The sequence below is a fragment of the Delphinus delphis genome, chromosome 19 (genome assembly GCF_949987515.2).
Source record: "Delphinus delphis chromosome 19, mDelDel1.2, whole genome shotgun sequence".
Lineage (NCBI taxonomy): Eukaryota > Metazoa > Chordata > Mammalia > Artiodactyla > Delphinidae > Delphinus > Delphinus delphis.
This window is the reverse complement of record NC_082701.1, coordinates 13369975-13384034: the sequence shown is the minus strand read 5'-3', so window position 1 is coordinate 13384034 and position 14060 is coordinate 13369975. Positions and strand designations below refer to the sequence as shown.

Sequence of the window (14060 nt, the reverse complement as noted above, 5' to 3'; positions counted from 1 at the left end):
CCCTGTCCTGCATTGCCTGTGTGGGTGGCACGCATGTGCTCTGTGTCATCCATGCAGGAGGCGGGCTGGCAGAGCTCCCACCCCTTGGGGGGATATCATGAGGCCGAGAGGCCACAGAGCACAGAGAGGTGTGAGGACACGTGGGGTGTCGTGGTCAACACGGCACCATGTGCGGTTCTCGGGACATGAAGCTGCTTCTAAACCTGCTGTAAACCCTTGGTTTCTCTCTCATTTTAGCGGGGAGCCTGAGTGTTCTGCATTTCGTTCTCAGACTTGACTTTTATGTCGTCAGTATTGATTTTCTACTCAAAATATTTTATTTTGTTTTCTTTTTCTTTTTTTCTTTATTTGGTTGCACCAGGTCTTAGTTGCGGCAGGCGGGCTCCTTAGTTGTGGCTCATGGGCTCTTTAATTGTGGCTCGCCAGCTCCTTAGTTGCGGCTCACTGACTCCTTAGTTGTGACATGTGAACTCTTAGTTGCGGCATGCGTGTGGGATCTAGTTCCCTGACCAGGGATTGAACCCGGGCCCCCTGCATTGAGAGTGCAGAGTCTTAACCACTGCGCCACCAAGGAAGTCCCCAAAGTATTTTTAAAATTGTGCCCAATGCTGTAGCCTGCCCGTTGTAGGCTGTAGTGTTTTCTTTCTTAATCCCACTTAGTAAGTTACTTTTTAGTGCTTTAGTCCTTGGGGGACACACTGACCACATATCCGGGAATGGACGTGGGCCTTCTCTTCCTGTTCTCTCTGATTAGGATTTGGGATTTTAAGGTCTATCTGAAATATTATTAATGTGTGTTATTCAGTTCATTTGGGAGCAAGATTCCAAACCCTGGCAGTCATCTTTTTTTTCCAGAGAAGAGTATCGTATTAAAGCATTAAATCTACCCTCCGTCCATTTCCTCCTTAGATTCAGAAAGAGCAGGTGGGCCTGGTTCCTGGTGCTGGAACGACTCAGTGAAATAAAATGATGATGCATAAGCGTGGGCGAGAAGGGTTGATGAATCTGACTGCTTCCCTGGGCCATGTGTAACCAGTTCTTGTGTGATGGCTTGTGAGTAAAGGGGTGCCCAAGCCCATGATCCTCTGTCCTGCAATACTTCCAGAAAGTTCAGTGATTCAGACAGCCTGAGTGCCCTTCTGGGGCCTTTCCTGCCAGGGCCTATGGGATGGAGGACCACTGCAGGCCAGCGTGCTGTCTCGTAACAAACATTTATTTTACCAAGGGTGCGTCTGTGTAGGCCTGACACTTGGGTTCCTTGAACGAACCACACGTGAGAACACTTCCCGGAAGCGTCCTCAACAGCTGTTGAATATTCATATGCTGGAAGCCTTGGTGTCTCTTCTGAAAGGGCTGCTGGCAAATCTCTCTGGAACTTCGAATGATTCCTTCCATCGGCCCAACGCTGGAACTGAAAGTGGAATATGTTTCCAGGACGTGGATGTTTCCCTGGGTTCAGTCTGAAGGTCAGATGAGAAAGTGCACAGGCCCCTCCTTGTGGGGAGAGACGCTACGGAGAACACAGCAAAGTGACCGATGTGCACGCGGGCGCCAGAGCTGGCAGGACGGGGGAGGTCTGCTCTGGGCCTCAGGGACTGTCCCTTTGGGGCCAGCGTGCAGCCCACAAACAACACGCCTGACCCGTGGAGGGCTCTCCAGGTCCGGCCGCTATGATGGTTCAGCCACAAAACTGGAGGAAACAGGCCCAAACCTTTGCTGCTCGGCTGACAGCTGCTCCGCGGGAGTTCTCGTTCTGGATGTGGGGTTCGTGGGGCCCTAGGCACCTCCAGCCCCGTGTCCTTTCTGGGGACGTAGGGGGTGCCCAATGGCAGCTACAGAGGACTCCGGCCCTGAGTGCTATGCCCCACTACCCAGCTCTGGGGGTGACCCTCTTCCTCCCCTCCCTCCACACCAGCCCTGGACGGGGCAGGGCTGCCTGTGGCACTTCTAACTTCTTTTACCTTCTGGTCATGGTATTTCCACCACTTAGGCCACCCAACACACACTTACGTTGGTTCTACTTATGTACTGCTGCTTAACCAGCGACTCCAAACTTACTGCTTAGAACAACTTGTCACGGGTAACGGTTTGTGGATTAAGTGGGCAGGTGAGTCTCTTGGGCTTGTGGTGGGCTGGGGACCAGGGCTGGGGGTATCTGTGGTGCCTTTCCCCCCAGATCAGGCACCTGGTCTGCTTGGCTGGAGCAGCTGAGAATTTGTCCATTTTATCTGGTCATTGAATTTACTGGCATAAACTTAATAATGTTCCTTTACTATGCTATTAATGTCTGTAGGTTTTATAGTGACTTAGGTTCTTTTATTCCTCATACTGATCATTTGTGTCTTTTATCTTTTATTTTGATCATATGTAAGTTAGAGATTTGTCGATATTATTGGGGTTTTTTTTTTTTTGAAGAATAAGCTTTTGGTTATTCTTGATTGTTCATTTTCTATTTCATGGATTTCTGCTCTTGTATCTATTATGTCCTTTCTTCTGTTTACTTTGCTCTTTTCCTCTCTTAAGGTGGAAGCTTAGATCATTGGTTTGAGACCTTCTTTTCTAATATAAGCATTTTTCAAACTGTAAAATTTTCTCTAAATATTGTTCTGGCTGCATTCCACGATTTTGATGTGTTGTTCCTTTCTTTTTGGCCTAAAATCTTTTCTGAGTTTCTTGGGTTTTTTTCTCTTCGACCCATGGAAATTTAGAAGTACGTTGTTTTAATTTCCAAGTATCGGAGGTCCTGACAAAGCAGTAAGCAGCGCAGGGGGGCGGGCTTGTGCTCACAGAGTCCACAGCCACCCAAGGCCCGACCCTCAGCCAGTTCTGGTGAAGGCCTGGCTCTTCTCTGACTAAACTCCTTCCTTCTCGCCAGAGCCGCGCGTTGTCTGAACTAGCCTTTGCCATTTCTGTGCATTTCCTCCTGCTTCATGGGTCTGTACCACCAAAGAACAGATTGAATTGTTTGGGGACAGATACTTAGAAATATGATGTGATACAGCAGAAATTGACACAACATTGTGGATCAACTATACTTGAATTAAAAAAAAGAAAGAAAGAAATATGACATGAGCCACAAATGCAAGCCAAAATATAATTTAAAAAAATTTTAATAGTTAACACTAAAAAGGTAAAAAAAGCAGATGCATTTAATTATAATAATATTTTATTTAATCTAGTATATACAAACTATTATCCTTTCAACGTGATCATTAGGAAAATATCAACGAGATATTTGACATTCTTTTTTTCGTAAGTCTTCAAAATCTGATGTGCATTTTACACTCACAGCCTCATTTCATGCGCCTGTGTGCCTGGGGACTGGGTCTGTTTTCTCTGGTCAGTCCCACAACCGGGGGAAACAGCTGGAAATCAGGTGTGCAGCTGCAGAGTCACTCGCCAGAAAACACATCTGGGGTTTTGGCAAGTAAGCATTGAAAACAGGAAGCTCAGTTTTGCTTTGTAATGGTTTCCAAATAACAGTGTGAAATCCGCTTTTTTCTGACAGGGGAAGTTATGGAGCACGTTTCTTGGGACTGATGTTTTGTATTTGCTAGAAAATGCTGGGTGCAGAGGGCCTCAGGGGCCCTTCTGTGGCATTTGTCGGCAATAGGCCTGGTTTCCTGGACCCTCCAGGACGCCCCCCCGCCGCCCCGCAAGCACCCAGATGCTGGGATGCTGGGAGTCACGCGTCTCAGAACTGCACTGATGACTTCAGGACACTCGTGCTGGCAGCTTCCTTGGTGGCAGCAAAGATTTTGCTGAAGATTTTTAAAGTTTGTATCTTTGCACCTCAGTCACAGGCACCACCGACCTGATCTCTGTTGCCAGTGATTAGAATTCACGTTTTTAGGATTCCACACGAATGAAGTTGTGGTGGCTGCTCTTCCCTGACGTTCACCTGAGTTGCGTGCATCTCCGCAGCTTATCTATTTGCTGGGGCGCGTCCATTGCGGCTGCACCTCAGTGTCCGGCCACGCGTTGTTGATGAACGTTTGGGTTTGTCTGTTTGTTTGTCTATTGCGCAAAAAGCTGCTTGGAACATTCGCGGGCAGGTTTTGTGTGGCGTGTGCCCAGGAGGGGCGTGGCTGGTTGTGCGGAGGGTCTAAGCATCTGCTCAGCTGCTTTGCAAAGTGGTTCTGTCTCACCGCCCCTCCTGCAGTGTGTACGATTCTCACTTGGTGTTGTCAGTCTTTTTAATCGTAGCGTTTTGAGGGTGTAGTGTGTTTCATCACAGTTAAAATTTCATTTCCCTTCCTAACTAGATACCAGGAGTATTCCTCCCATCCCCCCACCCCACCCCACCCAGGTGTAACCACCAAAAACGTTTGCAAACATTTGCGGGGGGCGGTGGGCGCACTGGAAATGTTACCTTAAATGGAAAAAGGGTCTTTGCAGATGTGATTGAGGACTTTGAGACAGGGAGATTGTCCTGGGTTACCCAGGTGGGGCGTAAATGCCGTCATAAGTGTCCTTATAAGAGGGGGCAAAGGAGATTTGACCCAGAAAGACGAGGAGGCACCAAGCTGCTGGCTGTGAAGACAGGAGAGGGACTGTGAACCAGGGAGGGCGAGGGATGCTGGCAGCCTCCAGAAGCTGGACCAGGTGAGGAACAATGGTGCCCCTGCCTCTGAATGGAGGAGGCCCTGCTGACACCCCAGTCTCACACTGCGAGACTCATTTAGAACTTCTGCCCTCCAGACTGTACGAAAATAAACTACTATTGTTTTAAGTCACTCAGTTTGTGGTAGTTTGTGACAGCAACCACAGAAAACTAGTACAATTACTGCAAGAAATTAAATAAGACCTAAGTGAATGGGAGATACACGGTGCTCATGGGTTAGAGGACTCAGTGTTGAGATGTCCATCCTCCCCAGATTGATCTGTATGTTCATCGTGGTCCCCGTCGATATCACAGCAGGGTTTTTTTTTAACAGAAATTGACAAACTCATTCTAAAATTTGTTGGAAATACAAAGGCTTTAGAATAGCCAAAGTTCACCTGAAAAAGAACAAAGCTAGAGGACCAGCACTGCCTGACTTCAAGGCTAATCCAGACAGTATGTGTTGGCATAAAGACAGACAAACAGATCAAAGGAACAGACTAGAGTCCAGAATTGACCCGTGGGTACACAGACAACTGGTTTTTTTTATAAAAGTGCAAATGCAGTTCACTGGAGAAAGAGCATAATCCTTGAACAGATGAAAAACATGGATAAAATGGGACTTTAAAACCTCACACCATATATGAAAGTTAACTCAAAATGGACCCTAGAACTAAATGTAGAACTTAAAACTATAAAACTTCTAGAAGAAAACAGAAAAATATCTTTGCAACCTTGGGTTAGGCAAGAAAGTTCTCAGATAAGATACCAAAATCACAATTCATAAGAAAAAAATGGATAAATTGGACTTCATCAACGTTACAAACTCCTTACCATCACCCTTCTGCTTTCCATAAAGAATATGGGAGTAAAATCTCTGAGGGGGGAATGAAACAGGAGGGAAGGGGGCAGAGCACAACCTTTGAAAGAATGACGTAGCCCGAGGACATGACATAAACGGATTAGAACCACATGGGTCCAAATTGGCAGACAAGTTGACTTCCACTAGACCTTGAACCTCAGTATACGCTCACTGTAACACATCAGCCAGCTAAATGACACACCACAGGCGTCATGACAGTTCCAAGACTGACCAAAAGGATCAAAAAGTGGGCGGTGGCCCAATTCCTGGAAATCCCCACCCCTTCCCAAAATAGCTGGAATACTCCTCCCACTCATTAGCCTATGAAATTACCCACCCCTATAAAAACTGACAACCCCACACCCTGGTGCCTTTCTCACCTTCTGAGATGGCCCACAGTCTGTCTGTGGAGTGTGTTTCTCTCTAAATAAATTCAGTTCTTACCTATCAAAAAAAATTTACAAACTTCTTTGAAAGACATTTTTTTGTTTTGTTTTGTTCTTTAATTAATTATTTATTTTTGGCTGTATTGGGTCTTCGCTGCTGCGCGCGAGCTTTCTCTAGTTGTGGAGAGCAGGGGCTACTCTTTGTTGCAATGCGTGGGCTTCTCATTGCGGTGGCTTCTCTTGTTGCGGAACACGGGCTCTAGGTGCACAGGCTTCAGTAGTTGTGGCATGTGGGCTCAGTAGTTGTGGCTCGTGGGCTCTAGAGCACAGGCTCAGTAGTTGTGGCACACGGGCTTAGTTGCTCCACGGCATGTGGGATCTTCCCGGACCAGGGCTCGAACCCGTGTCCCCTGTGTTGGCAGGCAGATTCTTAACCACTGCACCACCAGGGAGGTCCCGAAAGACATTGTTAAGAAAATGAAAAGACAGGCCAGGGGAATGGGAGAAAATATTTACAAATAATATCTGATAAAGGACTTGTGCCCAGACCTCTGTAGGACTCTCAAGACTCAGTGATAAGAAAACAAACATCCCAATAAAAAAAGGGGCCAATGATTTGAATAGATGCTTCATCAAATAAGGTATATGGATGGTAAATTAGTTCAGCATCATTAACCATTAGAAAAATGTTAAGTCCACCACGAGATACCACAGCACACCTATTAGCACGTCTAGAAGATAAAGGCTGGCCATCCCAAGTGTTTGCGAGGATGTGGAGCTCCAATGGGAGCTCACACACCGCTGGTGCGAATGCAGGTGATCCAACCACTGTGGAAAACAATTCAGCAATTGTTTTTGAAAGCTCACCGTACAACTGCCTTATCGTCCAGCCACTCCCTCCTGGGTGTTTACCTGAGAGAAATGGAAGCCTCTCCACCCAGAGGCTTACACACAGATATACCCACAACACAAACTGGGAGCAGCCTGTGTTCACTAATAGGCGAATGGAAAAACAGCTGTAGTTCTGAGCGAACAGGTGGTACTGAGTGCGAGAAACCAGAAAAGAGCACTACTGCGTGACTCTACTTATGTGAAATTCTGGAAAATGCAAGCTAACTTATTTGTGATAGAAAGCAAATCAGGGAATTTCTTGGTGGTCCAGTGGTTAGGACTCCGCACTCTCACTGCCAAGGGCCTGGGTTCGATCCTTGGTTGGGGAACTAAGATCCCACAAGGCACTGAGCCAAAAAAAAAAAAAAAAGCAGATCAGCAACTGCCTGGGGAGGGAGACAGGGAGCTCACCAAGGGGGACAGACAGGGGCATGAGGAAGCTGGGGAGGGGGTTTGTATGCTGGTCACGTTCATCAGACTTTAAATATGTACCGTGTATTGCATGTCAATCATAGTCAACAAAGCTGTAAGAAAGTCGTTTGAGTCGCCCTTTACACAACCAAGAGGAGACGTCAGTGGGCAGCCAGGTCTGTGGTCTGGAGCTTGGGGGCAATTAGGAATGAGTGGTCAGTGCTGATGGGCTCCTGGGTGGGAGGGTCCATGGAGCAGGGCTCTGGATCACCTAACACTGGGGGTCAGGGCAGAGCAAAGCTGCAGGTCACTGAGTGTCTGTGTCCCCCATTCCTGTTTCGAAGCCAACCCCGCAATATGATGGGATTGGGAGGTGGGGCCTTTGAGAGTCACTAGGGTCAGCTGAGGCCGTGAGGGTGGGGCCCCATGATGAGCTGAGTAGCACAGACGTTGGAGCTCTTGCTGCCACGTGGGGACATGGGGAGAAGGCCGCCTGCAGGCTAGGAAGAGGCCCCACCAGACCGGACCCTGAGCTGTGACGTGAGCTGCCATCCGCGGTGTCCATCTCAGCAGCGCTGGCAGAATGAAGCCTCACAGGTGAGCCGAGCCCGTGTGTGTTAATCAAACATTCGGCTCGGAGGCCTGGGGACTGAGAGTGTGTTAGAATCAGTGGGTAGTAGGAGCACATGGTGGTCACGTGACGAAGCCAACGCGGCCAGACGCAGCGCCCGTGCTCGCAGGTGGGGGTGGGGGTGGGGGTGGCTGTAGCCAGCCCCGCGTGGGGACCTCAGCCCTCCTCCGGGGTCCTTGCCCGAGCCGCCCCCGCCCTCTGAGGCTGCAGCGCCACTGGGTGTGGGAGCTCGTGTGCTGGGCTGAGGAGGGTGTGGGCATCCCCTGCCCGGTGCCCCTGATCAGAGTGGAAGTGAGCCGACTTAGGTACCCGGGGTCTTCAATTCCAGCACATCCCTCTCGCGGGTGGTGGGCTAGCCCTCGGGGCCGCCTGCCCAGGGCAGTGGGAGTGGGGTGTGTGTCTGTGTGTGTGCGCGTGTGCCTGTGCAAGGGGCTTGTCGGGGTTGAAGGCTCTGTGCCCGGAGCCTGGGGCCAAGAGAGGCAGGGTGTTTGGAGCTCCCTGGGAACCCCTTCCCTCCTGGGGGCTGCTGTGCTTCTCCCTCCCTGCCTTGGACCCTGACCCAGACGTCAGAGCGGGCAGTGCAGCCGAGGGGAGGAAAGGGAGCCTGGTGCCCAGATCCTTCATGCCCCCCAAGTGTCAAGGGAGAGAGCCCTGTGTTCTGGTCTCTAGCTGTTGGCAGAACTTCTGTGGCCCAGGCTAGGGGTAGTGGCTGCTGGCAGGGCAAACCCCAGAGAAGCCAGGAGCCGCCCTCGGCCCCCCAGTGGGCTGGCTGGACTGGCCTGAGCCCGTGGGGCAGTGGAGGCAGAATCGTGACCAAGCCAGGGAACTGGCCCTGGAGTCCTGCTGACCTGCCTGACGCTCTGGGGCCTGGCCATGTTTCACATGTGGGGGACAGGAGGTCTGCCCTGGCCACTTGGACATGTGATGTGAGTGCAGTGAGTGACCCAAACGCGCCATTCGTGGAAGAAAGGTTGGTTTTCTTCTAAGACAGTTTTGGTCAAGATTTCTTGTAATGAGTCGCTGGGATTTTAGAGGCGGGATACGCTCATTAAGCCTAGGCCACTTTCTCCCGAGGGCTCCACGGCGTCCCCCGGCCAGCTGGTCGGTGGCCAGTCTGGACAGAACCTGGGCCCCCTGCTCTGCCACAGGATGAGGAAGGGGGACCCAGTGGCAGCCTCGAGGGGACAGACAGCGGCACCTGTGTACAGAGGGCGGCCAAGGGACTCACTGCCCGCTGGGACCCCTACATGCTACACTTCACACACCAGGTTAAAACATGGGATTCGTTCACGTGCACATAACTCAGTTTAAACGGTGACTAGAACTGATGCCTGGCAAATTTCTAGAAGGGTTGTTAAGACCCTCACAAGTTTTGTCTTGCTGGAAACCACATTTAAAACTCGGAACCCGTGGGCTTCCCTGGTGGTGCAGTGGTTGAGAGTCCGCCTGCCGATGCAGGGGACGCAGGTTCGTGCCCCGGTCCGGGAAGATCCCACATGCCGCGGAGCGGATAGGCCCGTGAGCCATGGCCGCTGAGCCTGCGCGTCCGGAGCCTGTGCTTCGCAACGGGAGAGGCCACAACAATGAGAGGCCCGCGTACCGCAAAAGAAACCAACAAAAAACTCGGAACCCGTATGTAGGTAGCTGCTCCACTTCCTAACCTCACGGAGGGGTGTGAGGGACCCCATTGTGCCTTCGAGCAGCGCCCACGTCAATCACCAACGTCCTCGTCACCACTCCAGCCTCATTTCTTTCCTGTGTCGGCAGAGAGAAAATTCCACAAATGTGTTTCCCCACATTTGTGGTCAGTGAGGCTCCAGAGTGAGCAGAGAACTCGAGAGGCGGGGACTTCTGGGGGCCCTTTGGGGCTCACTTGTCTGGAGGCCCCAGTGCACAGAGGCAGCTGCAAAGCTGGTATCCCCTTGGCAGCCCTGTCTCCTCTGGTCAGTCTTCACGTTGGACAGTGTGACGGCCTGGAGAGGTGGCCGGCTGCTCTGTGTGTGTGTGTCTGTGTGTCTCTGTGTGTGTCTCTGTGTGTGTCTGTGCGTATCTATGTGGTAAGGAATGTGTGTGCCTCTGATTTTTTTTACACAGATGTCCCCTCCGAGGCATCATTAAGCCTGGAAAAACCATTTAAATAAAAAATGTTTGGGGCTTCCCTGGTGGCGCAGTGGTTGAGGGTCCGCCTGCCGATGCAGGGGACGCGGGTTCATGCCCCGATCCGGGAAGATCCCACATGCCGCGGAGCGGCTGGGCCCGTGAGCCATGGCCCCTGAGCCTGCGCGTCCGGAGCCTGTGCTCTGCAACGGGAGAGGCCACAACAGTGAGAGGCCCGCGTACTGCAAAAAAAAAAAAAAAAAAAAAATTTAAGAAAAATTAAAGTAAAACGAGCTGTTTTCCTTTTTGGTATACAGCTTTGTGAGTTTTAGCACGTGTGCATATTTGTGTAACCACTACAACCCGGCTTTGTTTTTGTGTAAAATGGTGATAAATGTTTGGACCTCACCCTCATTAATGTTCCCCAGCTTTAAAAGAAGCCCAGTGACCTGTGTGATTGAGGTTGCATTCGCTCACGGCAAAACTCAGGCTCAGGTCACACCTGTGGCTCAGACGCAGAAGCCACTTGGGGTGCCGCGTGAGGTGGTGGTGGAATCGTCTTGAAGCAAAAGTGCTGAAGAGATGCTTGCTCAGGGCTGAGCGAGCTTGGCGGGTGTGGGCTGCATGCGAGGGGCGACCTGTCCTGAGTGACCGTTTGCTGCTGGACGTTCACAGGCCACGTCCAAATACAGAAGAAACGTCCCAGGCACAGAGGGACGTGGGTCTGTCCATCCTGCTCTGTTCCAGCTCAGCTTCCGGCCTCTGGCTCCCTGTCCCCACAGTGCGCTCACAGCCTCTCACTGTCAGTGATTCGGGTCCAGGACGGACCGAACGTCCGCCAGGTTCTCACAGAGTCAATGGTGCAAGTGCAGATTTTATAACATAGTAGAAATAAAGTAAGACTGCAGAGCCCCCGAGCCCAGCTGTCCACCAATGGTGCTGGACATGGTGAGGAAGGCCCCACATAGTGGGCATGCAATGCCTTGTCATCCCTCTTCATCTTAGATGCTTGTTTTCGTGCAATGCCTTGTCATCTCTCTTCATCTTAGATGCTTGTTTTCGTTAACTGGCTCCAGCAGTGATTAGAGCACGCCCCCCCGAGAACCTGGGTGGTTCATCAGCCGCAGAACAGGACCTGGTGGGGGACTTTGAGCCCATCTGTCAGCCTTGGGAGCTGGACACCACTGACCTGGCTCTAAAGCCCCTTGAACCTTTGTACCGACAGGGAAGGGATGTGCACATTTGCTTGTCACCTTCTGAGTGACTTTGTGGGAAATAACCTGTGGGTTGTGTGATGAGCTGTTTTTCTCTGTTAATTGTGTCCATACTAATTGCTTCCAGGTGTTTACCTCCAATGGCCCCACCGTGATCATGCCCACCTGGTTCTGCTCCCGAGCCTGGTTCTCCCACGTGGGCCCATTTGACGAGGGCGGGCGGGTAAGTGCGTGTCCCGTGGATTCCTCCTCTGGGCTGGGCTGGGCCGTGCTGGGCTGGGCGGGGCCGGGCTGGGCCGCCGTCCCCCGTCAGGGCCTTTGCAGCGCTTCCTGCTTCCGGGCCGGGCGTGCTGAGCTTCCCAGGGTGCAGCCGGGGCACCGCTCGGCCTGTGTTGTGCGGGAAGCAGGGGATTTCTGTGTGAAGGCTGTGGGCGCCGGGCGTCTGCTCCTGGCTCACACCTGCCCGGCCCTGGTTGCCTCATCCTGCTTTAAGAGCTGTTTGTGGGAAAGCGCAGGAGGTGGGCAGTGTCATCCTGCCACCCCTGGACGGCAGCGGGGGAAGAGCTCCCCAGTTCTCCCGTGGCCGGTGGCCCTGGGGTGTTCGGGTCCAAGCTGGCCTGGCTCCTTCGTCTGCACCCTCGCCTACCTGAGGGGCCTCACCTGCAGAGCGGGGCCCACGCTGGTCTCCGGGCTCCGGCCTAGAAATGGGGACGCGACGCTGACCTGCTCCCCTCCCACCCCGACGGTCTTAAGAGTGAGCACTCCGACACCGATCAGAAGGTAAACCTGAGGGTTAGTTTATTTTCCCTTAACCCCCCCCGCCCTTAAATTGGCTTTGAGATCATGAGTTCTGGTCCTCGTGGTGGAAGGGGTGGGCCAGGCATGTTAAGGCCCATCAGGCTGGAAGGTGGGGGTAACTCAGGCCCAGGCTCACCGTCTGCCCCAGAACCTTGGCCACGGTCCTGCCTGCTCTGAATGTCCTCTCCACTTCGGGGGGACCTTCACTGACTGCACAGGGGCCGCTTGGAGCCAACCCCCTCCTTGCTCCTACCCGGCATTCCTCTGCCCACTCCCCTGCCCGTCACGCACACAGTCTCATTTTAGAGGGAGAGGCTGGCTCCCCCACTGCCCCCTGCACTGGACCCTGGCCGGACGGTCCCTCATGGTCGCCCAGACGTGCCCTCCAGGAGTAGTGCTGGTCTCAGGTTTACAAACCAGGGGCTCGAGGGGAGCATAGTGCCCTGAGGGCTGGACTTAGGTTTGGGGACTGGTCCTCAGCTGATTCTCCAGGCCCAAGAGGCTGCAGTTCTTGCCCATGGAGAGAAGGGCAGGGAACTGAAGCAGCCGGGACAGTCGAGGTGCTAAAGGACGCAGAGCAGGATGGTGGCGAGACTCGGGGGTGAGGGTGGCTGAGTGGTCGTGGACACAGCGGCCACGAGCTGGAACCTGCAAGGTGCACAGGTTTTAAATTGGGAAAATGCACTCGCAGAGGCAAGGTGGGGGAGGGGAGTCGGAGATTTGGAGGAGGGCGCCATCCGGCGCAGGACAGCATCCAGCTGAGGGGTCTGGATGTCCCCAGGAGGCAACGGTTTCAGGCCCTTAAACAAAAAGGAAAGTGACAAAAATGGTGTTTGTTGGTTCAGAACAGGGCTCTTCTGAGGGCCGGTCTGGCCTGGGTGAAAAAGTCTTGGAGGGGGAACGGCCTGGAGGGGGTCGCCACCCAGCACAGCAGACACTTTGCAGAAGTGCTTTTGCATCTGTTGGAAAGATCCCCAGGCTCGGAGTCGCTGTGTGAGTTACGAGCTGTCTCCCCCTCTCCAGAGGGTGTACCCCAGGCTCTGCATTTTAGCCATTCTGATTGCAGTTCTGTAGTTTCTTGTTGTATTTTAATTTTCATTTCTGAGATGACTTATGATGTTGAGCAATTTTTCATGCACCGATTGGCTACTTGTATGTTATTTTATGAAGCGTCCAGATCTTTTGCCCAGTTTTAAGCGGAGTGTCTTCTTATTGTTGAGTTGTTGGTGTTCTTGGTCAGATACTTGCTTGTGGGTATTTTCTCCCATCCTGGGTCTCAGCGTTCTGGGATTTCCTCTCACTCCCACTTGTGCTCGTCCCAGATTCTATCCTGAGGATGTCAGAGCAGCAAGGCTGGGGCTTCCACCCCTGTTTTGTGGGTTTTATCTCCCCGCCCCGGGGCTTCCCACTCTGGGCATGGGGCTCACAGATGCCGTAGAGGTTGGCCACTCAGCCACCCAGAGCCAGAAGTTAGCACCTTCTCTGGTGCATTGAAAACCTCTCTTGGTATCGAAGAAGGTCTGTATTTTGTCATCTTTGTATTTCTCTCTCTTTAAACGCCCTTGGTCCCAAGTGCTCTGCTTAAACCTTTCCTGGTTGGCTTTTTGTTTTTCGGTTCTTGAAGGTATTCTGACCCCCACCTGTTGCCTCAACAGCAGCCAGTAGATCATCTGTTCCCTCTTTCCTTTCTCCTCCTGTTTGGTTGCGTGATTTCTGCTCTCGTCAGAAGGCAACCCTGCGTGCTGAGTCCCCAGCTGCCCGTCTGTGTCCCTGAACTCAGCCTCGCATGTCAGGCTGTCCGGGCCTCGGCGTTCCTTGAGTTCCTGCCCATTCAGACTGTGGCTCTGGACATGTGAAGGAGGTACGGGCTGGACAGAAAACCCTGAGTCACACCTTCGCTTGCATGTCTTGACAGCACAGCTCCCTGTTGCCTTGCTTTGCCTGACGCTCCTTCGATTCGCTCGGCTTTGTAAGGTGCTTGACCTTTTCCTGGAGGCTCTGAGAATTCCTCCCTTGTTAAAGACTCATGGTTTCACTGGGATTGGTCTTAATGCGGACCTGATTCCGATGTGTGGAACCAGAGTTCTCCTTCATGGTTTTTGTTGTTGTTGTTATTTGGGGTGAATTTCTGTCCACGGAAGTGTCTGTTTTCTGTTTCTTCTCACAC

General features: G+C 52.1%; 1 protein-coding gene across 7 annotated transcripts in view; it reads left to right on the top strand.

The window, feature by feature from the left end:
• B3GNTL1 (UDP-GlcNAc:betaGal beta-1,3-N-acetylglucosaminyltransferase like 1) overlaps positions 1–14060 on the top strand; it is a 119254-nt gene that overhangs the window by 72736 nt on the left and 32458 nt on the right. For 5 of the 7 annotated variants that reach the window (XR_009517132.1, XR_009517131.1, XM_059998743.1 and 2 more), the window contains one exon: positions 11223–11318. Coding sequence is in view for 5 of the 7 variants with exons in the window: in XM_059998743.1 (XP_059854726.1) it covers positions 11223–11318 (96 nt within the window). In the remaining 2 variants the exon portion in view is untranslated. Of the gene's footprint in view, positions 1–1368; positions 3428–11222; positions 11319–14060 lie in introns of those variants that run through there. The other 2 variants (XM_059998746.1, XM_059998747.1) reach the window with 2 other exon arrangements.